General features: G+C 34.1%; 5 protein-coding genes across 6 annotated transcripts; 4 read left to right on the forward strand and 1 right to left on the reverse strand.

The window, feature by feature from the left end:
- The first annotated feature begins 436 nt into the window (after nt 1-436).
- Nucleotides 437-6097, forward strand: LOC122595157 (protein FAR-RED IMPAIRED RESPONSE 1). Of its 2 annotated transcripts, none has more exons than XM_043767479.1 (8): nt 437-701; nt 1502-3610; nt 3700-3756; nt 4109-4177; nt 4980-5042; nt 5124-5192; nt 5581-5625; nt 5770-6097. In XM_043767479.1, exons 2-8 carry the CDS (start codon nt 1541-1543, stop codon nt 5824-5826), a joined length of 2430 nt encoding a protein of 809 aa, XP_043623414.1. In that variant the 5' UTR covers nt 437-701; nt 1502-1540; the 3' UTR covers nt 5827-6097. The 2 variants fall into 2 exon arrangements, with proteins under 2 accessions (XP_043623414.1, XP_043623413.1); XM_043767478.1 differs by having other exon boundaries at nt 438-701; nt 4974-5042.
- A 2074-nt stretch (nt 6098-8171) lies between these two features.
- LOC122595158 (probable apyrase 6) lies at nt 8172-13782 on the forward strand. The gene is made up of 8 exons (XM_043767480.1): nt 8172-9009; nt 10538-10650; nt 10932-11039; nt 11328-11382; nt 11851-12036; nt 12121-12218; nt 12765-12961; nt 13166-13782. Exons 1-8 carry the CDS (start codon nt 8346-8348, stop codon nt 13437-13439), a joined length of 1695 nt encoding a protein of 564 aa, XP_043623415.1. The 5' UTR covers nt 8172-8345; the 3' UTR covers nt 13440-13782.
- A 2057-nt stretch (nt 13783-15839) lies between these two features.
- LOC122596314 lies at nt 15840-19183 on the forward strand. Its single transcript, XM_043768864.1, has 8 exons — nt 15840-16068; nt 16784-16976; nt 17339-17410; nt 17589-17656; nt 17809-17965; nt 18069-18155; nt 18244-18333; nt 18793-19183. Exons 2-8 carry the CDS (start codon nt 16809-16811, stop codon nt 18961-18963), a joined length of 813 nt encoding a protein of 270 aa, XP_043624799.1. The 5' UTR covers nt 15840-16068; nt 16784-16808; the 3' UTR covers nt 18964-19183.
- A 1373-nt stretch (nt 19184-20556) lies between these two features.
- LOC122598375 (60S ribosomal protein L34-like) lies at nt 20557-22562 on the forward strand. Its single transcript, XM_043770967.1, has 4 exons — nt 20557-20715; nt 20922-21001; nt 21780-21889; nt 22233-22562. Exons 1-4 carry the CDS (start codon nt 20637-20639, stop codon nt 22324-22326), a joined length of 363 nt encoding a protein of 120 aa, XP_043626902.1. The 5' UTR covers nt 20557-20636; the 3' UTR covers nt 22327-22562.
- A 741-nt stretch (nt 22563-23303) lies between these two features.
- On the reverse strand, nt 23304-25426 carry LOC122597410 (protein FEZ-like). Its single transcript, XM_043770008.1, has 3 exons — nt 25237-25426; nt 24042-24346; nt 23304-23846 (listed from the first exon to the last, which is right to left on the reverse strand). The coding sequence occupies exons 1-3, from the start codon at nt 25424-25426 to the stop codon at nt 23304-23306; spliced, it is 1038 nt and encodes a 345-aa protein (XP_043625943.1).
- Between the last annotated feature and the right edge of the window lie 1871 nt (nt 25427-27297).

The following is a 27297-nucleotide window of genomic DNA, read 5'->3' on the forward strand; positions in this document are numbered from 1 at the left end:
ATTGGTTTTATATATATTTAATTAGGGATAAGGTAAGGATAAGAGTAGGAGAAGATAGTTTTTGATGTGTCTTAGATAGAGAAAACGGACATGACAATAAAAATGAGAAAATAGTGACATCAGGACAGGGAGAGACCTTATAAACCGTTTCTTTATATTTATTTATGATATACTACTAGTCTACCACAACACAAATGCATACATATATATTTTATGTATCCAGTTACTTATCTCTCCTCGTGAAAATTCGATACTCAATCAGTACATAACCAAAATATTGTATCGTTACCGAAACGATATCGTATCTATATAATAATAATAATTATTAAGTACAATATTTGGTTCTCACTTTGAGTGTTTTTCAGTTTTGGTACTAGTTGATACGATACTGGTTCGGTATGGTTTCTGTACGGATCACATCTCTAGAGTAGACAATACAAAATTATGTTTAATATTGTACCCCTAATCTTCTGTCTCTTGCTAATTAATAACCCAAAATTCAATTTAATCAACCAACATCTTCCTGATCTCCAAAACCAAACCCAGCATTAATTAATTGATGTCTACTTCAATTATACAATCACTAAAAACCAACTCTCTTTGAACACTGTCGTTTGTTAGGCCTCTCGACCACTGTGGATCCATTTGCTCCTTAAACGGGTCGGGTTGTTGCTTCATAGTCTTTCTGGTGCCATAAAAGGGTAAAAACTTGTAATTATATGCTTATATATCTTGTTTAATTTACTGGTTGTTAATATATTTATGGGTTTTTGTTATTTATGATAAAGTTAAAAACTTGCATCATAAAGATTAAAACTTGCAGCATAAAGACTTATTTGTGATGTTAAATTGCAAAACCCAATATGGATTCTGTTGAAGAAATTTAGTAACTTTTGCATCATTTAAATGTATTAAAATCTACACGAAATTCTGTTGTATGTATCGAGACAGAAATGGCCACAGGAATACCGGTTAGACCGCGTACTTGACTTTCCCGGGTAGTCTGAACAGGGATACCTCACCTTTTTTACTGCTGTATGTATCCATGCCTGAAACTTTTATTTATATTTGTATGTATCAAACGTTCAAGTATTGTTATTGTATGTATCTGACATCTTATTACTCTTAAACTAGTGATTTCGCGTCAGCTTTGTGACATGGCAGATGATATGCAACTCATATAGTTGTCACGTCAGTAAAAGGATATTGGTTACCTGACATAGGGGTCATATATGAACCAGTTATTTGGATATGTAGAATAGTATTGAAAGTTAGTTACATGCAATAGAGGTTTTAAGATGGATACATATAATAGATCCTTGTGACCTTGTGTGAAGTTTGATACATATAAAATTGTTTGGCCCTTCTATCGAATATCATGAACTTATAGTGTGGCTTGTTTATTCATAGAACATTCAGATATATAATCCAGTGTGGTATACAAGTTTCTTTAAGTATTTTGTTATATTTTAATATCATTTTCAAATTGTGATTTAATTAGGTACTTAAATCACATGCCACCCGGTAAGTAGGTGAAGCTATGAGTGGACAGGTAACCGGTGTTGTTGATGAAGAAAGGGAATATGATAGTCAAATAGTTACCTCCACCGGACGAGATAATGGTGCTAATATTGAGGGGGATAGAGATTTTGAAATGCATGATAACATGGATTTTGAATCTCATGAGGCTGCCTATTCTTATTATCAAGAGTATGCAAAGTCAATGGGCTTCACCACATCAATAAAAAACAGTCGTCGATCAAAAAAGTCAAAAGAATTCATTGATGCTAAATTCGCATGTTCTAGATATGGGATTCCACCAGAATCAGACGGCGGCACTAGTAGGCGTCCGATTGTAAAGAAAACCGACTGCAAAGCAAGTATGCATGTTAAACGAAGAAAAGATGGAAGATGGTACATTCATGAATTTATTAGGGAACATAATCATGAGCTCTTACCAGCCCTGGCTTATCATTTTAGAATCCATAAGAATGTAAAGTTAGCTGAGAAAAACAATATTGATGTTATCCAAGCAATAAGTGAACGGACAAAGAAAATGTATGTTCAAATGTCGAGACAGTCGTGCGGGAATATTAATGTTGACTTATCAAGGGATGACTTAAATTACCAGTTTGAACGGGGTCGGTATTTAGCTCTTGAAGAAGGTGATGGGCAAGTTATGCTGCAGCATTTCATGAAAAGCAAGAAAGAGAACCCTAATTTCTTCTATGCAATTGATTTAAATGAAGATCAACGTCTAAGAAATATGTTATGGGTTGATGCCAAGAGTAGAAAAGACTATATGAGCTTTAAAGATGTTGTTTCTTTTGATATTAGTTATATCAGAAGCAATGATAAAATGCCATTTGCCCTGTTTATTGGGGTAAATCATCATTTTCAAGCTATATTGCTTGGATGTGGTTTGGTTGCAGATGAGTCAATGTCAACATGTGTTTGGTTAATGAAAACGTGGCTTAGAGCAATGGGCGGAATTGAAAAAGCTCCCAAAGTCATACTTACCGACCAAGGAAAAGCATTGGAGATGGCCACAGCTGAAATACTCCCAACATCCCGACATTGTTTTTCTCTTTGGAGTGTCCTAGAAAAAATCCCTGAAAATCTTGGTCATGTAATCAGACGACATGACAAATTCGCCAGTAAGTTTAACAAGTGTATTTTCAAGTCGTTAACAGATGAACAGTTTGATATGAGGTGGTGGAAGCTGGTTGGTCGATTCGAGCTTCAAGAGAATGAATGGTTTCATTCTTTATATGAAGATAGAAAAAAATGGGTTCCAACTTATATGAAGGATACATTTTTGGCAGGCATGTCAACAAGTCAACGGGCCGATAGTGTAAATTCGTTTTTTGATAAATATATTCACAAGAAAGTTACACTAAAAGAGCTTGTTAGACAATACGAGATGATTCTTCAAAACCGATACCAAGAGGAGGCGATTGCAGATTTTGACACGTGCCACAAACAACCAGCTTTAAAATCACCCGCACCATGCGAAAAGCAAATGTCATCGATTTATACTCATGCAATTTTCAAAAAGTTTCAAGTTGAGGTTTTGGGAGTTGCTGGGTGTCACCCTAAGACAGAACAAGAAGATGAATCGATCACTATATATAAAGTCGATGATCGTGAAAAAACAGAAAGTTTTATGGTTACATGGAATAAGATAAAATCTGACTTTTGGTGTTCGTGTCTTTCGTTTGAGTACAAAGGTTTTCTTTGTAGGCATGTATTGATTGTTTTCCAACTATGTGGACTCTCAAGCATTCCGGATCGTTATATTTTAAAAAGATGGACAAAAGATGCAAAGAGTAGTCAGTCAATGGGTGAAGGAAATGAACGGACACAAAATAGGGTAGAAAGATACAACGATTTGTGCAAACATGCCATTCAATTGGGTGAAGAAGGATCTTTATCCGAGGAGAGTTACGATATTGCATTTCGTGCACTTGTTGAGGCTTTAAAAACGTGTGTGAATGTGAATAATAAAGAATCTAGCAACAATGCTGTTTCAATCCGTGATATAGAAGAGGATATAGGAGGCATCTCTGCAAAAACAAGTAAAAGAAAGAGTGTAAGCAAGAAAAGGAAGGTTAGTGGCGGAAGTTGTGTTGTTATTATATGTATGTTCTCTATGATCTATTTATCCAATAACTTGCTATGGCTGCCTAAATTATGTAGGTACAATTAGAACATGAGCCGGTAATGCTTGAGGCTCGAGACGACTTGCAGCAAATGGTTAGTTTTCTAGGAATCTTATATGTTTTTTGGATGCATTGCTAAATAAATATATTCGAATTCCTATGTCACTTCATACTTCATTGTTAGAAAAGGGTATTTACTATTATGGGTCCTCACCCAAAAATGCCAACCTGCCCATTTGACCTTCTACGTAAATTAAGATCAGGCTTTGTATATGCTAATTATACCAATCACACTTTATGTTCCCAAAAGTTTAATAGCTGCTTTATTTTGATACAAAAGAGAAAAAGAATAAAACATGTTCTTATGTTGTTGAACTGAGGGATTATTTAAAAATTATAGGCTGCATGCCCTGATTAACCAAATTATCTGGATTTGGTGGTGATAGGAAAATATGAGCTCGGATGGAATAACTCTTCATGGCTATTATGGGGCCCATCAAAATGTGCAAGGACTGGTATGATGCTTTATAATCTTTGTTTCTTTATTTCTATCGGCTGTTGGTGGGGAGAAAAATGTGCCAACTGTCGGGAGTAGGGACATAATGTATTATTCTAATGGAGGACTATGATTTAGGGGTGGAAATTCTTGACATGACGTGTTACTCAAACAAACCTGACATGAAATTAGTGGGTTTAGGTTGGCACTAAACGGCTTTGGGTCGTAAAGGGATTGACAAATTCTAATCGGTTTATTAAATGAGTCGTGTTCGGTTTGGGCTAGTGATGTATGGTTGACCTACCAACTTGTTTGATACAAGGCTTCAATAGGAACAAAAAAAATGTGAATTAAACGGTCTAACCGTTTAGGTTACAATATGCGGCGCCCGTTCTTCGGTGCATCTCTTATATTTGTTTTCATTTTTTTTTCACTCATGGCTTTATTTCTAATTTTAGATAATCCTAGCAATTGAAAAAAGAAAAACCATTTCAGGCACCTTCTAGGCTTCAAACAGAAACCATTGCAGACCCATTTTTGACCCACGGACCAATTTTTACATGCCAACTGCCAAGATGTGTTCCATTTAAATGAACAGGTTGCACTGGCTGTGGATGAATTAACTAGATTTAAGCATGTCCTAGATTGGGGTGAGGTTTCTAATAGGATTAGCGTATGAGTTGGATTTGGGTTGGGTGATTCCAACCTTTCTACCTGAACAAGACACGTTTGCCAATTGCCACCTGGCCCACTCCTAATTATGATCCTTTTGCCTGTTCCGTTTACTTGAAAAGCTTATTTTGTTTAAATTGTAGCTGCAGTTAAACTTGATGGAACCGCCTCATGATGGTTATTATGTTAACCCACAGAGTATGCATGGACTGGTATGTAAACTCAGCTTAATAGTCGTTTTTTCAAACATACTCATTTGAGTACTTATGGTTTCTGCTTGTTTGTTGGTATAGGGTCAATTGAATTCATTGGCACCAACACATGATGGGTTTTATGAGGCTCAACCAAATATACATGGTCTGGTATGTATTGTTAACCACTTCAAAAAATACACTTAATACAAGTTAACCTTTTAATTTTGAGATTTAAGTTTGTTCAAGTGTTTTCTAGAGGTAGCAAACTGGAGAATTTTGTAACTGGTCAAACGGGTGGTTTTTAACTACAAGTCACAGTGGGTAGGGTTGAATTGACCCACCAATGCTTTATGCTTCCAACTTCTTTTTTTTATGAAGTATAAATGGATAAGTATGATAATGAAAACTCTATATTTCAGCTGACTTCCAATCTATTTGACCCGCTTGACCTGTAATCTAAAAGCATTAAACCTGAATTGACCCTTTTTCATATGATGAAACTGCCACTGGTTCTATCTTCTTATATAATGTATTAATTTCGTTTGTTGGTATGCAGGGGCATTTGGATTTTAGGCCACCAAGTTTTGGTTACAGTATGCAGGTTAGTATGTATGTAGATATATAACTACAGTGCATTAATTACTTGGCCATTTTACATTTGCTTCTGACTTTAAACACTAATGTACACTTTAGAATAACAGTATAAGAAGTATCTACAATTTAAATTTTATTTTGCCTGTTCCAGGATGAACCTAGTTTGCGAACAAATCATATGCATGACAACCCGCCTAGACATTCTTGACATACATCAATTTTGCGACAGTAGACTTCTGAAATTATCCGCTTTTTTGACACGTGATCTCATGTTTGGGCCCTTGCTGGTAAAAAATTATAAGGTTCCATTCCTGAGCTCCGATACTCAAGTTCGTGTGGAATTTATATTGAACGAACCAACACTCATCTTGTTGTATGTAGATAAATGTTAGTACTTAGTAGGTCCAAGCTACAATGTTGGATTTCAGGACTAATCCTTGTGTGAATGTCATGTTATTTCAGGCATTTTTGATGGAATATTTACCATGTTCATGGGGCTATGTGTTTGTCAGTATTTTATGTGTACTAACAGCTACTAACATTTGTAGTATTTTAGTTAGTATATTAATAGAAAACACGCCTGCCAGATAAGAGATAATCATGCTTGTCACATTCAACAACTTTGATTGATAGTAATGCAAAAAGTCTTCTTTTTTCCTTAGTGTGTATATCATTAAGCTGTTTTGGTACCATAATAGAATAGAGATATATTCTTGTCTAGATGCCATTAAGGCTGCATTTAGGTCCAAATAGGCATCTTTGGTTTAAACATTTAGTAAGTAGTCAAGTAGATAAGCACGAACCGCCACTAAGATGACCTAGTGGTTAGATGTCATGTTTCCTCACAAGAGGTATTGGATTCAGAATCTCTTTAGGTTTGGAATCTTGCTTGTGGAAAAAAAATGGTCAAAATCGGTCACCAAGATGCTCCTTATGCATTGCGTAAAAAAGGCTTTGTCATCCTCGCCGTTATAAGTTTGATGGGCAACGAAAGAGGTGGGACGATAATCTTGGCACCCACATGATGACCTAAATTGTATCAATAGTGAAAGGAGTATATATAATGTTTTTATATCTTATGATTTTCTCCATCTTCATGACTTTTTTGCAGGGTTGTAAAATTTGGCCGATTCGGCCGAAAACTCGGAATCGGAAATCGGGAGTTAAACTAGTCGAGTTGGCTAGAATCGGGTGAAAACTCGGTCAACGACTTAGTCGCTTGTAAAACTCGATCAAACTCACCCTGGATCGGTCAAAAATCGGCCAGATCGGTCAAGAATCGACCGAATCGGATCAAAACTCAAGTCAACTTTGGTCAAAAAATTTTTTTTCCTTTGTTTTTAAAATTGATTTAAGTTTATGTTTCCAATTAATAAAGTTTGAATTTTGAAGTATTATGTTAAAGTTTCTAAACAATTATATTTTAAGTTTGAATTTTATTCCCTATAATTTCAAAAACTATAAATTTTTTATATGAAAACCCTATCCGGGTTCTCTCCGATTCCGAGAGTTTTAGTGCGAATAAAGTTATATAAAACCTCATATTATATACAGTAATACACAACATGTTTATATAACATGTATATGGCATAAAAGAGCTCAACCTTGATGACTGTACTCACACAAATTTATTAACTACTATACCATTATCAATCACCATTTATGTTTTTATATATAATTCTTTGACATTCTTATCAGCTAATCAGACCAAAACACAAAAAGCCCTCCATAGAGCATTTCAAGTATGATCATATAATGAAGGAAAACCATAATCGTCACCTTAGACACACAACATGTTGCATCTTTTATTCAGTTTTAGGTTACGTATAATGACACGTAACTCGTAACACTATCTTTTCCTATAATAAATATATGTATTAACACTCATACAATAATAATAAATACTCATAATAAATAATAAATAAATATATGTACTCACACTCATACAATAATGTGTGCTAGCCGACACATCGCTGACATTGTCCCATGCCATGTAAACAAAAGAACTTCGAACGACGTCATAATGTGTGCTAGTTGGCACATTGTCGACACTGTCCCATGCCAGGTAAATAAAAAACAAAACAAAGAATATTATGTAATCATGTAGAGACACCACAACCCATACACACATGTATATATACATATGGATAAACACATACATACATGTATACACACACATAAATATGCTAATGTGGACACGTCGTCGGCCTTTGATGTCGTAGTCATGTTTCCTTCTATTACAAAGGCGTTTTCATGATTTCGTAAGCTCAACATCGATGTGTGGATGTTAAGGTGAGATCGGGGTCGTTCAAGATCACAAATACACAATTCTCGTTACATTTATATAAACTTACATCATTCGACACCGTTATCACCATCCATAATCGCCCTTATTACCACTAATGACCGACACTTGCAGCCACTACCGCCATATTATACGGGTTCCATTATAGTAAAAATATGGGCAATGGTGAAAAGGGGCATGACTGTATGAGGTGAAATTACCTAGAAAACCACCCTTTTTCAAATCAATCTACCTAAAAAAACTAAAAGTATTCACCATCTGTTTCTTCTCCGATCAAATTCAGGAGATCGAGCGAGAGAACCCCATTCACCATCTCCCTCTCTCTCATCTCCTCACTTACTTACATCTACACATATCTATATCTATATATATATATCTATCTCTATATGTCACATATGAATCAAGATCAAAACTTTATTTGAATGCGAAGATCTAATGCTCGTAGACGTGCTGCAGCAAACCCTCCACCACCACCACCATCATCATCACCTGACATCAAAAATATGGATAATTCAGTAAAGCTTAAGTTCCGCCATAACCAATCTTTAAGACCCACAAATCTTTTTTCAAGAAAACAACAACAAAATAGTATCTTTAAACCTAGTATTATTGTTATTGGGTTTGCTTGTTTGTTCATTTTATTATGTTATTTATATTTCTTTTATATTGATGTTGATTTGATCGAAAAACGATATCGAATTGTGATAGATGGAGGGAGTACAGGGAGTAGGGTCCATGTGTTTGAGTATGTTATTGATAACAGTAGTAGTGGTGATGGGAGTTCAGTTCCGGTTTTCGATTTTAGTAGTGGGAAGAATGGGTTAGGGTCAATGAGGGTTAGCCCGGGGTTGTCTGCGTTTGTAGACGATCCGGATGGGGCAGGTAAGTCGGTTTTGGAAATGTTGGAGTTTGCGAGGAAGAGAGTACCGAAAAAGAAATGGAGAGAGACTGAAGTTAGGTTGATGGCAACTGCAGGGTTGAGGTTGTTGGATTTGGGTGTGCAGGAGAGGATTTTGGAGGCTTGTAGGAAGGTTTTGAGGAGTTCAGGATTCGGGTTTCGTGATGATTGGGCTGAGGTTATTTCAGGTATGAAGAAATCTGTTTGCTTTGAGCTAGTACTTGTTCATTATTGTATGTTTATGATGTTAATGTGACTTTGGTTTTTTAACTTTACGGATTTTATTTTATTTTTGTTGGATGTGAACTGTTAGTGATTTAGGAGAAACAAGTGAACATAGGTGAGGTACATTTGGTGTCTGTTTGAACTGATTTATATTGCATCGTCAGGATACTTGATAAGAAAATTATGAGTTTGTTGATGTCTTGTAGAAGACACCGAAGATTGCAGGTGTTCAAGAAACTAAGGGTATGTATGGGGGAGAGCTTATGGTAAGCTTATGGTAGCTTTTTGAAACCATAAGGTTCCAACCATAATAAATTACTTAAATACACGTAATAGTATTTCACATTTTGGGTTTTGTTGTTTGTGGTTTCATTTCATTTTACACGTATAAGTTCCGGCTCCAACTACTTTGCCAAACACATTAATACAAACATAAAGTTTAACTACAGGCTTTAAACAAAACCTCCAGCTACAAGCTACCAGCTCCAGTTAGTTTTGCCAAACATACCCTATGTGGGTATGTGGAGGAGCCATGGAATTATAAACTATAAACTTTTTGGTCATGTCATGTCAGGAATATTTGAAAAAATGTAACAGAAATTATGATATGTTAAACTTTAGAAATTGATGTTGTTAAGGTAACTAGAATTGGGGATAAAATCATCTTGGTTAAATAGATGAACTTGTTAGTTTGTTATGAATATTATTATTGCATATGCGTCCAAGCATACATGAATGAATGTATTACAGTATTAGAAGACAATTTAGACTGATAAGTGAGAATCCATGCATGGGAGGGACCTTAATAGCAAGGTGTTGAATGATTTTTCTTGGATTCAGATGTGGTAATAAAGACTTATATGAACAATTAATTTTATTCTGCTGTCTATGATTTGATGTAGTTACACACTTATTAAAGAAAAAGAGGGGCACACCTAAGTAAGTTCGTAGTGCCATGGTGGTCATTTTAGCTGGATAGACTGTCTTCGTCAGGAGAGATGATCAGTTCTCTGTATAGACTGTCTTATTTGATGGACCAATAGAGCCTATGCAAAGTATATTAATGTAGTCAAGGGTAGGCATTATGGGGATAGTTTGTGCGAGAACACCTGGCAACAAGTCAAGCGACTATAAGTAGTTTACACCAAGGTCCACATGTATCCCTTACTGTGTTGCTTTGTTATGGATGTGATCATAGAAACTCACCAGATGAAATTGTATGTTTAAACCTAATGATTATTAATATTTCTAGTTCACTGCGATACTAGAATTTCGAATAGCATTTCAATCTCCAACAGTCAGACTAAGCCACACTAACACTCATTACATGAAGTACGATTTTGATGGTGTAGAGTACCAAAATAAAGCAATTATGCCTGGAGCCAGATTGGATAGCCTATAAAGGATATAGTATTAAGAAAGAAAATAAGAGTTGTAAATGTTGGTAGTTAGTAATGCGTAAACCAATCTAATGCAAATTTGTTGTTTCAGGGTCTGATGAAGGGGTATATGCATGGGTTGTGGCTAATTATGCTCTTGGAACTCTAGGAGGTGATTCTCAGGAAACAACAGGGATAATTGAACTTGGTGGCGCTTCTGCACAGGTTTTGATTCTTTTTTTAATCTATCTTGTAACGATAGGCTATCTATATTGTTATTATTGTTCACGAACAAAAAGGTTACATTTAGATGCTATATTTTATCAAGGATGAACATGTTATTCAGTTATGCATTTAAAGGAATATTTGGTATTTTTGAGCAGTTATGCTTTCTTAAACGAAATAGGATAAAAACCATTCAAATGGACCATGCAGTGACTGTTATAGTTGAAATGTATTAAGTATGTAGCTGTTGCTAAGATTCATTGCCACTTAACTTTTTTCAGGTAACCTTTTTCACAAGTGAGCCAATGCCCCCTGAATTTTCACAGACAGTTAAACTCGGAAATGTCAACTATAGTCTCTACAGCCACAGCTTGCTCGAGTTTGGTCAGGTAGATATCTTTTTCTTTGTTTGTACTTTATAATTTGGATTACATCAACAGTAATTAAATACACACAGTAGGTTAATTTTCATGATTGTAAACAACGCATCACAAGCCCTTTAACTATCAGCATATATATTTCATTTTCCTGGTCAATAATACTTCTGTTGGCTATATGTCGTTGATACTACATTACCACCCATAGCTAGAGCAATTTTAAATATAATATATTTTACCACTGCATGATCCATGAACTTAAGCTGACTATATGGTTAATTTAAATTTGCCTTTTTGCAGAATGTTGCATTTGACTTGGTTCGTGGGTCAAGCCTCGCAAAAGGGCCAAATATGGGTAGGTACTAGGTAGTCTACATTCATGTTCAAAAAGATTTCAACCCATTTACTTGTAGTCTTGTAGATGAGTTGATTTGGGCTTGTTTTATCTCAATCATATCAAATGGGTGAAATCACAAAGTTTACTTACAAGGGGAATGAGTGAAATGGATCTAACGCCTGAACTCTATTTTTATTGCACACAACCACTTAAGTTATTTTATTTGATACTTTAGTCTATTATTGTAGTGATGTTTATTATTAATCATAATCAAAGCATTAGTTAATTTAAACTCTTTGTAGAGTAGGCAAAGAAAGTGTTTGCAGGTCAACCTGTCCCGTTCTGTTTTGACAGTGCTCATAATAATTTGTTTCACCCAAACCTGCTTTGATGGTTGTCAACTTTCCCATCGTGCAGCATTTAGTTTTGTGTGTCAGCTTGCTCTTTTTTGACACATCTAACGAATTTCACTTTTTGTCACTACAGAATCTGTTGGGATCAAAGAACCAGTTGATCCATGTTCGCCAAAAGGATACAAACACAATCTGATGTTAAGGAATCTCACCCCGAGTTCTTTAGCCCAGACTAAAGGGCAATCATCTATTCTACTTGCCAGTGGCAACTTCTCTGAATGCAGATCTGCCTCTTTAACATTATTGCAGAAGGGCAAAGGTACTAGATTTTTCTGTGAATGACATAAACATTTTCGTTGCTTTCTTATCTCACTTTCACTCATTTGCTCTTATTATAAAACAGAGGACTGTGCCTATGACCAATGCTATATTGGCTCGACGTTTATACCCAAACTTCAAGGAAAGTTCTTGGCGACTGAGAACTTCTTTCATACATCTAAGGTTACTACTTTTCATTTACATTAGTATAGGTGGGAAGATGGGCAGGTCAGGTTAAAATGGAATATTTTAGAACGGGCCAGGTTGGCTAGGTTAGTGGGATGACCCACAAACACTTTGTTGTTCCTTTTGTTGCATTATTAAAATTAAGGTGTCTTTTCTTATTACTAAATTAATATCACTACTGTAATAAACCAAATCTTTGAAAATTTTGATTTAGGAGGTTGTATGCACCGAAATTAGGCTTTGGGCAATTTTCAACTTGTAATATATTTCACAAATGGACCCATTTCAGATAAAACCGTAATCTAGATCTGTCAATGCATAAGAAAAAGGGTTGAAAATATGGAACAAGTAATTTTACTACTTGTAACTACTTTTATTCTCCAGACTCTGGGGTCAATTTCGAAGCGATGTTGGGAGTCACATTTGTCTCTGCTAATTTAAAATGGCAAAAATGAATCGACCCTTGTATCTAATTGATAACAGAACTTTCGGATTTACTGATCTTTGTGCTTTCATGTATTTCGCCATATTTTTTTCTTTCAGTTCTTTGGGTTGTCACCAAATACGTTTCTTTCTGAGCTCATGGTGGCTGGAAAACACTTTTGTGAAGAGGATTGGTCAAAATTAAAGAAGAAATATCCAACACTTAATGATGAAGATCTACATCGTTTCTGCTTTTCTTCAGCATATATTGTCGCTTTACTTCATGATAGCCTTGGAATTGCTCTCGATGATCAAAGGTGCTTTTTCCATTATCCTTGCATACAAAGATATAATTGAAACCTTCCTTTTACAATAACGGTAGAGATGGCAGAATAGGTGAACCATGCTGGTCATATTGGGTTAATACATAACACTTTCTGTTTCAAAATTAAAATTTTTTTATTAAGATACTTGACGAGTCAATCTGCTAAACAGTTTTGTTTGGGTGCTACTTTGAGCAGGATTGGATATGCTAGTCACGTGAATGATATTCCGCTCGATTGGGCATTAGGAGCCTTCATATTTCAGATCATGCGTGAATTAGATGTTGGACAATTGTACCCAACAAAATCTGCACTCACCATAGACTCTTCGATGTTAAGTGGGTTAGTCTTCGTGATATTTTTGGTTTTTACAGTATATTATGTATCGAAATGGAGGAAACCCAATGTAAAGACAATATACGATCTAGAAAAAGGGAAGTATATAGTTACAAGAATAGGTAGACACTCATAGGGTATGTTTGGTTGGATTAAATTGAATGTTAAAAGGAACGGAATGACGGGGCAATAGAATGCACAAGTTAACGGAGCAAGTCATTACTTTCCGTCAGTTTTATTCTTCTTTGGGATCTTTGCCTCATCAGTGTCCATTTGATGAATTAGATGCTACAAATGATATCAAGGAGATGTGTTTGCAGATATCTAATTGGAAACCAATGTAATATAGCATTCTCGTTGTCAATTCTTTGCTAATTTAGTATAAGGGTTGCATAGTTTTGTGTGCTATTTGGCGGTAGATAACAAATATCAATGCTAATGTATATCATAAAATTTGTATTCATCTTAATGACGAAAAACATTTTGGTTTCATTTTGTTCATGTAATTAGGTCATTAGGGTATTAATATTCAAATGCTGCATTTTCTTATATCTTTTAGGGTGTCAGCTATTACTCCTATTTAGAAATCTACAATTGTAATGCATAAGAGCCAGCTCTGGGCTTAACTTGTTCAATCTATGGAACTGGGACACTCAAACCATACTCCCATACATTCTAACAGCATTCATCAAAAGCAACCAAACTAACTCTAACAATAGCATCTCCGTAAACATTCTGTTTTACATCTATTTTAATAAAAAGATGGTGCTTAACCTGCAGTGCTGGGTACGGATAATTTTATTATGAAATGATAATTTAAATTAAGAGCTTTCATGGGGGGTATCGATTAATTTGGTGTCTTAATTTAGGAGGTTTTGCTGTAGCGCTTTCACTTATTTCAATCGAAATACTTGGTTTTCATCGGTTGTGGCTTTTGTATGAGTGCAACTTCCTTGTATCGAACGAACATTAGTCTGTGGACTACATTGGTAACAAACGACCAGTTTGACCCCAACAAACATTTACCACATAACAAAAAAGGAACCCACACATATATAGCATTTGTCGTCTTAATACTTTGTGATTTAGAGCAAACGATGTCTTTATGTTCCTTTGCTTTTTTATGCACTTTATATATCAAATATCAAATCCATTGTCATATTCTGATAAAACAGTCATCTAAAATCAATTACCTAGCCATATACTTTATTCTTTTTGTTGTGTTTTATCAAACACACTGATTAATGTATACCACTTTATGGCCTAAATAGTTATAATGCATTCTTTTTATGAGACATAAGATGTTAACATTCTTCTTATTATAGACTCCTTCCTAAAGGATTTTCGGCTTGTGGAGATACGCATCAAACTTTTGATCTTAATCTATAGATTCCAACAGATCCACCCAACTTGTTATGTTACACTTACATTGTTTTTTATAAAAATCTCTATCTGTAAAAAAAAAAAAGATATTTACAATGAAGTTATGTATGAGGTCTAATAAAGGTATTTTTGTGATCTTTACCTAGATAACACGAGTTTTGGACTCAAATAATGCGGTCTAATTGGGGTTTGACTGTGACCCCTTTATTCTCGTGACCCCTTATTTATACAACTATCATAGTATCATGAATGTTGGATTTCGATATTTTACTATTTTTAAAATGTGTATCTATATTTTTTTTTTAATAAAAAATCTAGTTCATTCTCATTTTAGAAATAGTTACATTAAAAATGACCCAAAACTTTTTTAATGGAAAAAATTATTATAAATTACCCAATTTGTTCTTAATGAACTAAATTACACCCTAAACTTTGATTTACCAATTCATACTTGAAGCCTTATTTTTTAAAATATTTCAACATACACCACACCACCAATAGTGGTCACCATTAACACCTGTCTCCTTCTCCATCAAAACGTCATCCCCACCACTACTGCTGCATTGCGTGGGTACTGGTTACCATGCCATTCCTTATTAAACAATTAAGGGGGTGTTTGGTAGGAGAGAATCATAGAGAATGAAAATGTAATAGAAAATGAAAATAGTGAGAAAGAGAATGAGTATTTGGAAAGAGAATGGATTTCGTTGTTTGGTACCACAGAGAATGATATATATAAAAAATAAAATTTCAAATAATAATACATTTATTACATATAACATCTTCAAAAAAAAAAAAAATTTTTTTTCCATTCTCACCCATTCTCTACAATTTGTAAAGAATGAAGATAATGAAATTGATTCCCTTTTTCCTTTCTCATTCCCTTTTTTCATTGCAAACAAACAAGAGAAATCTTTCTCATTCCTTTTCTCCCTTTTCCATTCCATCATACCAAACACCCTTAAAATATTGGAATTTCAACAATACGCAATTTTGAAAAAAAGTGGTAACATGGACTCATGGAGGGTAAACTCAAAGTCACCAATCATTAAAACTTGCAAGCCGTTGAACACAAATCTCAAACACTAACTTATTTTATTATTATAAAATCCACCCAACAACATTAAATATTTTCTTTATCCATTTCACCAACTTTTGATTTGCTACAAAATCAACACGGTTTTGAAGCATATCAAAAACAGTGTTGTTTGTTAATCGAGAGAAAAATATTTATAGAAAAAAACCCCCAAAAAATATATATATCATATAAAAATTCTCTTGATTTCACCAACACAAAAAACTTCATTTCATTTCTTTGGATTATAAGCTTCTTCTGATTCTTTGCCATTTTCTCTCACATTTTCATTCTTTGATTCTCTCAGGTAATATTTATCAATAAAGTCTGTGTTAATTTTGATAAAGTTTTAGTTTTTATTATTTTTGGTGTGATGTTATGCAACCCCTTTAAGTTTTAGCTTATGAGGTGTTGTTTACATTAATAATCTTGGGCAAAGGTTGAATTTTTATGTGTAAATGTTGTGAATTGATGTTGGTATAATGTGGGTTATGTAATTTTGAGCTCATAATATGATTTCCATTTGATTAAAGAATCTATGTTTTGAGCTCATAATATGATTTATATTTGATTAAAGAATCTGGTTGTAGGCAATGTCATATGAGGATATAATGATGTCTGCTCCCTAGGCCACCTTGGTGGTTATTTTTCTTAATTTATTTTTGGGATTTTATGATATTAGAGATATCTAACCATAAAAATGTTGAATTGTATGTGCTTATCTTGGTTTGAATTAATTTTTTTTAGCAGTTGAAATGTTATCTTTTGTGGGTGTCTGATGTAATTTGACATATGGACTAATGGACATATGGTAGATTTTGAATGATGAAAAGGTTTTATGGCCATAATTAACCATAAAGTTGCTAATAAATATTTAATGTGGTATGTGATATTATAAAGGCAAAAGTTTTAGGTTTTTTGTTTGGTTTTGTTTATCTTTCGTATAAATAGGCTTTGAATATCATTTAAATTGTTTCTCACATGGTTTTGGATGTGAATGGATTGGTGAATCCTGTGAGCAGAGAAAACACAAAAATAACCGAGGAGATGGTGGGCCCCTCATCTTGCACCGATGTTGATCGTGCAGTGGATGAAAATGGGGCCTCAGATGATGAGGAAGCACCTTTATTAACAACAGCAGAGTGTCGTATTTGCCAAGAGGAAGATTCTGTTGATACTCTGGAGACACCTTGTGCTTGCAATGGTAGTCTTAAGGTAACCCTTTCGTCACGTTACTTTGTACATCTTTTAATTATAGTGTTTTTTGCAGGTGCATTCTGGATTATGTGATGTTAAATAAATCCAGTAGTTAGATGCAATATAACATGATGTAATAGCTAGTGTTTAAATGTGCTTCTAGTGTGTGAGTAATAGATTTCGAGTTATTAGAATCGAATATATCCTGGTAAGTGCCTGGTTGTCATGTTGAAACTGGTTATGTCAAATCATTCGAAATCAAGTTATTCGACTGCTTATGTATGCCCAATGCTGTCCTTTTCTTTTTCATTAAGCTTTTGTATTTGGTTTAATCATGTAGGTAACATATACTATAATCATCAAGTTTAATGTTTATGCAGTATGCTCACAGGAAGTGTGTTCAACATTGGTGCAACGAAAAAGGTGACATCACTTGTGAGATATGCCACCAAGTAAGTTACTGCTATCAAAATTCTAAAATGCACAAATGGCTTTAAAGTCTTCATGAACATTGAAATTACCAGGGACAATTACTTTGACAACACCGAAATGTGGTTTTTTCAATTTAACAGAATGACTATTGTAAACTAGACATTCTAGTATTTGTTATCATAATGATCCCTTTTGCAGTCTTACCAACCTGGCTATATTGCTCCCCCTACCCGACCTTACTTGGAAGAGACTACTATAGATATCGGGTAATCCATTTTCTCTTTCAAATTAAGTGTGTATGGTTTTCATCCTAAATAGGGAACTTGTAATGGCATTCAGTCAACCGTCTTCCACATCTTCTAGTTTTTACTTTCATACTCTTGTAATGATAATTTGATTTATTTGATATTTTTATCAGGGGCGGATGGCAGATATCAGGGACACCTATGGACATGAATGACCCACGCCTCTTGGCAATCGCTGAAGCCGAACGCCAATTTCTGGAAGGCGAATTTGAGGATTATAATGCATCAAATGCCAGTGGAGCTGCATTTTGTCGCTCAGCTGTTTTAATTGTAAGCAATATCCATATGGAATTGAATTATAGACGTTTTCAATGTTTTTTAAAGAGTAATCGAGATTTAATTATGCCATTAACTCTTTCTTTCGTTGCTGCAGTTAATGGCTCTTCTGCTACTACGACATGCAGTAACTGTGCCAGAATCCGAAGGAGATGGAAATGAAGATGCATCTACTTTCTTGACTGTAAGCAACATTTGTGATTCTATTATTCTCTTCTTCGTTTTCTTCTGATGAAACTTATCTTTTCTGATTGATTATTGTGATTTTGCAGCTTTTTTTGCTTCGGGTTGCTGGGTTTCTTCTACCGTGCTATATCATGGCCTGGGCTATCAGCATCTTGCAGCGTCGGAGGCAAAGACAGGTCTGTCTTACACATCTTTTGCTTGTTTGACTATTTGGCGCTGACTTGAGCGCGGAAGATTGGATATAGCCTAATCTAGTTAGGGTCCATGAAAATATGGAATGGCGTTAGCTTTCTAGCTCTCTTGTCAGTTTTTTCTTTCTTTCTTGCCTTAAATCATTTGGTAGGGGTGACAAAATGGTTGGGTTGGGCAAGGGGTCAAATGGGTTATGGAAGATTGGATATAGCCTAATCTAGTTAGGGTCCATGAAAATATGGAATGGCGTTAGCTTTCTAGCTCTCTTGTCAGTTTTTTCTTTCTTTCTTGCCTTAAATCATCTGGTAGGGGTGACAAAATGGTTGGGTTGGGCAAGGGGTCAAATGGGTTATGGTTGTAATGTATTAGTTATGACTTATGAATACAACATTGATAAATGACAAATTGACAATGGTTGATGATTGTCATTGTTCATATAACAGGAGGCTGCCGCATTGGCGGCATCACAAATTGCTTTTGTGCTGCAAGCTGGACAAAGACAAGGCCTACACTTTGCAATAGCTTCTGCGGCCCTACCACCAGCAACATCATCGGCACAAGCCCCAGCAACCGCTGCAACTCCCATGGTGGCTCCACAGGAGGACATTGTTTGATCTATCAAATGCCAAAAGAGTCGCATAAAGGGAGGAAATAGACTCTCGAAATAACATATTGTTGTAACCTTTATTTTTTCTATTTTGTAAGTCAGTGTTTTAAGTTTCAGATGAATCTTAATTTCTGATGTATAAAGTTATTATGTCATGAGTTTTTTAGACAAAAGTCTTTATGACATTTTGAGTGTGTTCTTAATCTAATTCAGGCTTACCTTCTACACTCCCCAACGCCTTGTTTTTTAAATACAAAACATGATTTTTTTTTATTAGTGAATATAGTAATTACTGGTGAAGTAAATTATTTGAAAATAATGAATATAGTAATTACTAATTACTGGTGATTTGGTGAAGTAAGTGGAGACAGAACTTGTGAAGGTAAAGGACAACAATGAGAAATGGGTGCTAGAAATAAGAACTTTCATCTTACTGTATTATCTTTTCTCTTCTGAAAATATATAAATAACTATAAATATTAGTAGAGACCATTAGTTCTATTTTTCTTTTAATATCAAATCCTAATTCTTGATTTACATCTAACTTTAAATAATAAAAATTAGATTAGGAAAAAGAAAATTCACTTAAAATTCATCTATATTACTTAATAAAAAAACACTCCCCTTTTGAAAGCTACACATAAGAAATTGTCTGAATTACCTTTTCCAACAAATACTACCCACCTTTCTCGCATAGTTGAAAGAGAATGCAGCCACCAAACCTCCTTTGTCATGTCAACTTGTGCGCTATAACTTATCCTATTGCAACGTACAGGTACCATGCTAGGAATAAAAACAAGTTCTAATATTTCAATGTGTGCGTAATATTCCTTTCTTTGTTGTTTTTTGGTTTTTAGTTTCTTGGTTTCAAATAGGCGTGGGTCGAACTTATCTATAATATAACTAAAAGAGGAGATTGAGGTACACTTGATAGTTGACACCTCTAAAGGCCCTAATTCTCCTCCTTTAGCCTAATACTCTCCCCTTATTAGTTCTTTATTTTTTAATATTTATTTAATAAAAAATGGCCGACCTTTAATAAAAAAAATCTTATAAGCCAACACATGTTAACCATCATCTACGACTCCATGTTGTGAACAACTCGAAGAAAATCAAAACGTTCAAGATGGTCATTGTTGATGAACTGTTATGTATTTTTCAAATTATATGCTCTACACATTTTATTTCTTTTTTTATTTAACTAAAGTTGAAAAAAAAGGTAAACTTTAATCAATATTTATATGGAGATAATTTTCATATGTTTCGTCTTTAACTTTCGTATTAATTAAGTTGTGATATTGGTTATACACTTTTTTTTCCACAATTATTATAAGATTTATATATCGTGAAACTACCCGTCCGTGAATACGTATATATCGCAACAAAAAATAAATTATCTCAATAAGTTTTCTTTGTGGAACAAAGTGAGTTTTGGTTTTCGAAAAAAAAGGAAAAAAAAATTGACCAAAAGTCATGGCCCATTAACGGAAAACACCAGAAAACAAGAATGTAGCCCAATAACAATCCACAAAAGCCCAAAAATCCAAACCTTCTCAACTAGGGCATCCTTTTATATACATACATAATCTCATATCTATAAACCCCTTTCTCTGCAGCCTCCCTACCTCACAAACACACACACACACACACTTTCACACAAACACACACAAGGCCGGAAAAATGGTGCAGCGACTTACATACCGGAAAAGGCACAGCTATGCCACCAAATCCAACCAACACAGGGTTGTTAAAACCCCTGGTATTTCATTCTAACCCACCATTTTATATATATATATATATTCCCTTTTCCCTATTATATTTATATATACTTATGAATGAGTCAATACTGGGCTATTCTGGATCTGGGTTTTTGATAAAATGTTTTGTTGAGTAATAAAGTTGATTACTTTACTGTATTTGAGTTAAAATTGATTATATAATTTTTTTTGTGTATTTGATTGATAGGTGGTAAGCTAGTGTTTCAGACAACCAAAAAGAGGGCAAGTGGACCTAAATGCCCTGTTACTGGCAAGAGAATCCAAGGGGTATGTTTAATTAATTTTCTCTTTGGTAGTATATAACTTTTATTGGCATATAATTTTTATTATTTTGTAGATTAAGATTGTGCTAGTTTTTTTATTTTTATAAGATTTGCTGATTTGCATGTTGACTATATATCTATTGTAAACATGGAAGTCTATATGAATTTATTTGTTTGTGATGTTATATAATCATAAATGTTTGTCACTATTTTTATTGAGCTTTTGTATAACTTTTTGTAATTGTGCTCAATGTTTAGAATTATTGTGTACTTTAGTTGAAATTTTTAAGCTGATGATATACATGAATCCTGTAATGCATACATGAGAATATTTGATTTTTGACCGTAGTTTAAATTGTTTTTCCCCCATTTTTTGAGCTTTGTTTTTTGTTTGAGATATGGATTTTAGACATTGAAAACTGTCAGTAACATTGAGATAGATACTAGTATACTACAAAGATACCGACCTACTTTAAGTGTGTTATTTTAGTCCACTTCTTCAACATTTGCTCTTAGAACGGTTTTTAAAACAACTTTTAAGCGCGCATGAGTTTATTCCGAGATGTTTCTTTGTTTTTAATGTTCTAGTTCATTATTCCAAAACTATGCTAGTGATAGCACTGGCTTGTTTATATTACCGAAATGTTTTAAGTGGTAAACAAATGCTTAAAGAGTTATTGTTCTTTACATTGATGCATGTATATTTGGTTGATAAAACAGGTCTTTGTTTTTTTTTCAGCATGAAGTTGTAAAATATTTATTTCTGTTTTAAATTTATGCAGATTCCTCATTTGAGACCTACCGAGTACAAGAGGTCGAGGTTATCCAGGAACAGGAGAACTGTCAACCGTGCTTATGGTGGTGTTCTTTCTGCAGGTGCTGTAAGAGAAAGGTATTACATTTTATTTACTTTTTGGGTTCTGTAATTTTGTTTGTTGGTGGGTTTTCGTCAAGTTGGCCAAATGGGTTATGGGTATGCTTGGTTACACACTTAAGTCAAGAAAGGTAACTTAGGTTTGGGCTGGATTTTACCCATAGCTTTTTTACCAAGTTTTTTGTATTATCAATATTTACTTGCTATAACCATTTCATCCATTTAGTTTATGCGGTTAACTTGTTATTGTTAAATTTAGGCCAACCTTCAGTGTATAAGACATAAGTTGGAACATCTTTTTTCAATCTGTGTTATTATGTCATGTCTGATCTACTGAAACTGTTGTTGGATTCTTTTTCAGAATCATCAGGGCCTTTTTGGTTGAAGAACAAAAGATTGTGAAGAAGGTATTGAAGATCCAAAAGGCAAAGGAAAAGACCGCCTCCAAGGCTTAGATTATCAGTACTTCTGCAACCATTATGAGATTAATTTTGGTGTCAAGATTTTGAATCTGTAAGCGGTCTGTTTTATGTTTGGCTACCTCTACTTTGTCAACAAACATACTTTGTTAACTCTGTTAGGTTTTTGTTTTCTGCTCAATGGTTTCCTGAACTCCATTATGGATCTCTTTTATGCTGTACTTGCTTGAAGTTCTTTAAATTTATATGTTCATGTTAAACTTGGATTTTAAGTATGGTGCTCAACTCTTTTAATCTCTAGGGGCTGATTTGGGTTTCATCTCTAGCAAAGTAAAATGTATTAGGCTTTATGATTTCATTGTTGGGGACTGGGGTCAATTGTTGCAGTAGTTTTTCAAATAGATGAAAGTCCCTCTATGTAGTGAAATAACTAATTTTAGCCAAACATTGTATATTTGTATAGATATGCAAATTCTGGCTAGTAAATTGGAGACACACTTAAGGAGATGAAATGCTATACTTCCATCAAGTCGATTATATCTTTTTTTTACCCTCAATTGAATAAACAGATCATTTGTTTACATTATTTATGATCTATAGAGGAATGTCAAATTAATGTAGTACTAGAAAGATTAGTTACAGAATGTTTAGGAGAAAATTAGATCTCTTCCATTAACAAAGATTTCGTTTGAACTTGAATTCTGTGATTTGCTATCAGCATACGATCTGCTAAACATTCATAACTGAAATTCATTAAGCACCATCACAAACCCACTGTTGAAATACCGGAGGCATGGCAATGTTATAAGCCTCTTGTGTTTAGCTATCTGTTTGTGAAATCTTGTCATTCATTTATAATTACAATGTGGTATGTTCATAAACAATATGGCAGTTGGCAAACACCTTAATTGGATATTTCATTGATCTAAAAATCCAAAACCAACAAATTACATCCAAAGTATCACTTCTATTCTATGTCAAAACATATGAAAGAATCAACGAACAATTATTAGTTATATATAACAATTGTTAGTGTTAAAATCCCATTTGTCGTCAAAGTACTCAAGATTGCTTGGAATTTGGAACATCATGTCGGTTGTATGTTCTTCCCCTTGATCACTGCAGCCAAGTTTGTCTTGGATCTTTGCCGGTATACAAGGGATCGAGAAACTGCTAGCGTCAAAATATAGTTGTTCTTCATTCACCATGTGATCAAGACTTTCTTTACCAAAATCCCCAATTACGGATGGGGCCATGTTGAATAGCAAACAAGAGGCATCAGTGGTAGTAGTACTACAGTTAGGTTCATGGACGGAAAATAGAAGATCAGTGTCGTGGTTACTCGATGTGAAAGGTGAAGGGCTTTTGTTGTTAGTCAGGGTAGGGGCTATAGACTCAATTGTTAAAGGTTTATGGTGAAAATGGTTGAAGTAGATACCATTTTGAGGGATAACAGGGGAAAAGATTTTTGGTAATATTGGAGATACCCATGAATGAGAGAAAGATCTTTGTGCACTTGAGCTAGCTTTCTTGAATATTCTACATATAGCCCATTCCTGCAAGTTCCAATACAAACAATGGCATCTTAATTACTTGATTAAGTTACATAAGTAAACCTTTAGGGCCATAAACGGGCTGGCTCTGCTTTGACCCTGTTGTTCCTTTTAATTTCCAAAAAGAATCATCATAGGAAATATGAATGCAAAAACAATTACTTAACGTGAAGAAAAAGAAGATTAAGACTAACTTACATTGGGAGGAATGGTTTTTTCAAGAAACCGCTTTGCAGGACCATTGTGATCGGTGGCAGAAGGCAGCCGGAACTCGTGCATCATCCAGTCGGTTTTGAACCCCTTGGCGGCCCGTCCTTTGTAGAACACAAGGGATTTCTTCAAGCCAATACATCTTGAACCATCAGATGAGTGGATTTGCCTGTCAGTGCCCGTGGCTTTCCAAAATCCGGATCCTGTCACTCGGTTTGGGCGCGCACTGTTTCTGTATTTCCGGTCTCTTCGACAAAAGAAGTACCATTCTTTTTCTCCAGTCATTGCCAACTCTAGCACAATAAATTTCTTTGTCAAACACAATGGTTTAATACATCACAAAGAAGCCCAATAAAAAATGCACAAGTAAACCTTTGTATGCGCATACATTTCATTCATTAATTAGAATACTTTAATTAATTATAATTTACGAGAGCAAGTACCCGCGCGTTGCGGCGGTGAGATGGTGGGGTGATACCTAAGTCATAAAGTATGATAGGTTATAGGAGTTGATATGTCATAGAGTATGATAGTCAAATGCCTTAGCCGTACGGGCTCCGCCCTCGGATGTAAAAATTTGTCGAAAGTATATCGAATGACATCTCTAATGAAAGAACATGAAATTTTAAGAACACCCATACAATTTTTATAATTTATCAATGTATGGTTTTTGAGATAAAAGATTTTGAATGAATTGGAGGAATAAATGATTTATGGAGGAGAGAGAAAAAAAATGATTGGTTGAGATTTGAGGAGAGAGAAAGGGTATTATAGTTATTTTAGATAAATATAGAATAGATAGGAGGGACATTTTGGGGAAGTACTTAAAATCAATATTGAAAATTTCAAATTTAATGTTGAAAATCTAGGGAAAAACTGCTTTATAATATAGTATAAATATAAATATATAAAAAGCTTCTATATGTCAGATTCTTAACTCAGTCGCATGTAATCAAGATTAATATTTATAGAAACCCATAAGAACACTTGAAGAACCAACTTTCCATATGGGTTGCACCTTGAGCTAAGCAATATATGGCTCAAATACACCATCATTCGAACTTTTATAATGTGACTAGTTTTCTTTTCATTTTTCGTGATAACTACGAATTAAAGGGTGGTTAAATACACTAAAATCTAAATGTACTGATAGAAAACATAAACATAAGGGTAAAAAGCTCACTTGGAAGATCCCATGGATCATGTTTATAGATATCTAATGGCTTGATAAGTTCAATAGAATTTGGCTTTTCTTGAACCTTTCTCTTCAAGTAAAACCCTACAAGCTCCTCATCAGTCGGATGAAACCGAAACCCTGGCAATATGACTTCTTCCATATTTTGATCACCATTGACCACACTTCCATCCTCCATTAGAAAACGCTGTTTTTTTCTTACACGAAAATAAGGTTTCTTGATAACAAATCTTACACGACAATGACCAAGCTAAACAAAGCCTATGAAGTATAATGCGGTTTTGAATGAGCTATGTTGTAACTATGTCTTGATTGTATCTTTTCACTTGATATAGAAGTTATTCGTACAAAATAATAAACGGTTAAACAGACGAGGTTTTCTATTCTAAGACTAAAACAAACGAAAATTGTTAAATAGTTAAAAGGAAACAAGATAACAAGAGGTGATATGTATGATAAATGGTTGTTTTCTAGATATATATGAAGTCAAGAATGAAGAATAAGAACGGTAGAAGAAGTGATCACACTCAATTTGAGGTTTCAGTAAATGCTTCTTGGGTAAAAAGTTCTTCCACCGAATGATAAGCCGTTTTTTCAGGTTTGTATTAGTTCCATAAAATAATATTGATTCATAAGCTATTTAAAGAAACATATATCAAGAAAAAAAGGACTTCATTTGGTCAAGAAAATGGATTTTGTTTTTGTTTTATTTTGGAAGACAAGACTCTTATTTCTCACTATCAATGCAACCCATTTTGGGGTTATGTTATAGAAATACAAGATGAGGAATCCCGATGGCTGGTCTATCTTGACTTTGGTACTTTGGGATATGAATATTGATTTTTAGTACCTTATTATACATGTATGATAAAAATAAAAAATGGTGTAAACTACTCGTATGAATTTAATAAGTCAATTGAGGTATTAGTCAAATAATGGCTAACAAAACAAATTTCTCGTGTGGATTACTGGATTCTCGATCTGTTATGTTCTTTGGGTTAATTATTTTTTAATCATCCGCATATAATGATGATCTAGGTGTACAAATTTTCGTGTTAAGAAAAGTCAAAAGTTGTTTAGTGTGTTAGTTCACTATGTTAAAACACTTTTACAACGTGTTATTGAGGTGACCAGTATATATAAGATTTATTAGTGTGTTAGTTCACTATGTAAAAACACTTTGAAGATGACCAGGGTCCGTTTCTTTTTTCTTTTTTTTTAAGTCATTAAATGTTGAGTGTATTAAGTGGTTAAATGCATTAAAAATGTTTGTATGTATTAAGTAAAATATAAGTCATTGACGGTTATTTTTATTTATTAAGTAAAAAAATATATAAAATTTGACTGGATGATTAAATTTTTAACTATTAAATTTATTAAATGGAAAAAAAAAAAAAACAAGGCTTAGTCTATGTATTGGAGTAGAAAGTTCATAGCAAGACTGTAGAGAGAATGCAAAGTTTATCTACATGATTACATGAACTTGATATGGACATTGGTTAGAGACAAAACTAGGACTAACCATGAATCTTCAAAAACTTGGATAAGTTTATAAGATTGAATAGTTATGTTTTTTGTTTTTAGTTTATAAAAAGTTGATGTGGCAATAATATAGATTTGATTTCGTTCATGGCATTAATTAGAATGATGTTAACCTATATGCGCAGAAGTCTTAAACTCGAGTACTCGACAAGTGCAATTAATTTCGATGATTAAATACGAGTATAGTACGAGTAATCAAAAATCAATATATTCGGTTTCTATTCCATTCCTTCAAAGTTTCTATTCCATCGAATTGTCAGAGTTGAATACCTCGGTCAAATGGGCTTTGAAGATTCCCTTTATTGTAATTTTTATATTTTTTGAACAGTGTAAAACCTTTCTTTTGATAATTAAATATACTAGCATGGTACCTGCGTAATGCGACGGTGTTCGTGACGGCAACGAGTGATATAGATAATTGATGTATAAATAATTGATGTAAAAGGTTAATTGGGTTATTTTAAAAAATAAAGAACTGATAGTGTAATATAATCATTAAGAGTATTT

This window comes from Erigeron canadensis, chromosome 4, assembly GCF_010389155.1.
Source record: "Erigeron canadensis isolate Cc75 chromosome 4, C_canadensis_v1, whole genome shotgun sequence".
Classification (NCBI taxonomy): Eukaryota; Viridiplantae; Streptophyta; class Magnoliopsida; order Asterales; family Asteraceae; genus Erigeron; species Erigeron canadensis.

What these genes read in the sequence shown, in the direction of transcription:
- LOC122598375 (XM_043770967.1), top strand. Translation starts at nt 20,637, where the DNA reads ATGGTGCAGCGACTTACATACCGGAAAAGGCACAGCTATGCCACCAAA. An exon ending in CTGGCAAGAGAATCCAAGGG is followed by an intron (nt 21,002 to 21,779) that starts GTATGTTTAATT and finishes AAATTTATGCAG; the next exon opens with ATTCCTCATTTGAGACCTAC. An exon ending in GCAGGTGCTGTAAGAGAAAG is followed by an intron (nt 21,890 to 22,232) that starts GTATTACATTTT and finishes ATTCTTTTTCAG; the next exon opens with AATCATCAGGGCCTTTTTGG.
- LOC122595157 (XM_043767478.1), top strand. Translation starts at nt 1,541, where the DNA reads ATGAGTGGACAGGTAACCGGTGTTGTTGATGAAGAAAGGGAATATGAT. An exon ending in GTGTAAGCAAGAAAAGGAAG is followed by an intron (nt 3,611 to 3,699) that starts GTTAGTGGCGGA and finishes TAAATTATGTAG; the next exon opens with GTACAATTAGAACATGAGCC. An exon ending in ATCAAAATGTGCAAGGACTG is followed by an intron (nt 4,178 to 4,973) that starts GTATGATGCTTT and finishes TTTAAATTGTAG; the next exon opens with CTGCAGTTAAACTTGATGGA.
- LOC122596314 (XM_043768864.1), top strand. Translation starts at nt 16,809, where the DNA reads ATGGTGGGCCCCTCATCTTGCACCGATGTTGATCGTGCAGTGGATGAA. An exon ending in CTTGCAATGGTAGTCTTAAG is followed by an intron (nt 16,977 to 17,338) that starts GTAACCCTTTCG and finishes ATGTTTATGCAG; the next exon opens with TATGCTCACAGGAAGTGTGT. An exon ending in ATGCATCTACTTTCTTGACT is followed by an intron (nt 18,156 to 18,243) that starts GTAAGCAACATT and finishes GTGATTTTGCAG; the next exon opens with CTTTTTTTGCTTCGGGTTGC.
- LOC122595158 (XM_043767480.1), top strand. Translation starts at nt 8,346, where the DNA reads ATGCGAAGATCTAATGCTCGTAGACGTGCTGCAGCAAACCCTCCACCA. An exon ending in TTGGTGGCGCTTCTGCACAG is followed by an intron (nt 10,651 to 10,931) that starts GTTTTGATTCTT and finishes AACTTTTTTCAG; the next exon opens with GTAACCTTTTTCACAAGTGA. An exon ending in CGCAAAAGGGCCAAATATGG is followed by an intron (nt 11,383 to 11,850) that starts GTAGGTACTAGG and finishes TTGTCACTACAG; the next exon opens with AATCTGTTGGGATCAAAGAA.
- LOC122597410 (XM_043770008.1), bottom strand. Translation starts at nt 25,426, where the DNA reads ATGGAGGATGGAAGTGTGGTCAATGGTGATCAAAATATGGAAGAAGTC. An exon ending in TGATCCATGGGATCTTCCAA is followed by an intron (nt 24,347 to 25,236) that starts GTGAGCTTTTTA and finishes TTATTGTGCTAG; the next exon opens with AGTTGGCAATGACTGGAGAA. An exon ending in AAAAAACCATTCCTCCCAAT is followed by an intron (nt 23,847 to 24,041) that starts GTAAGTTAGTCT and finishes TGGAACTTGCAG; the next exon opens with GAATGGGCTATATGTAGAAT.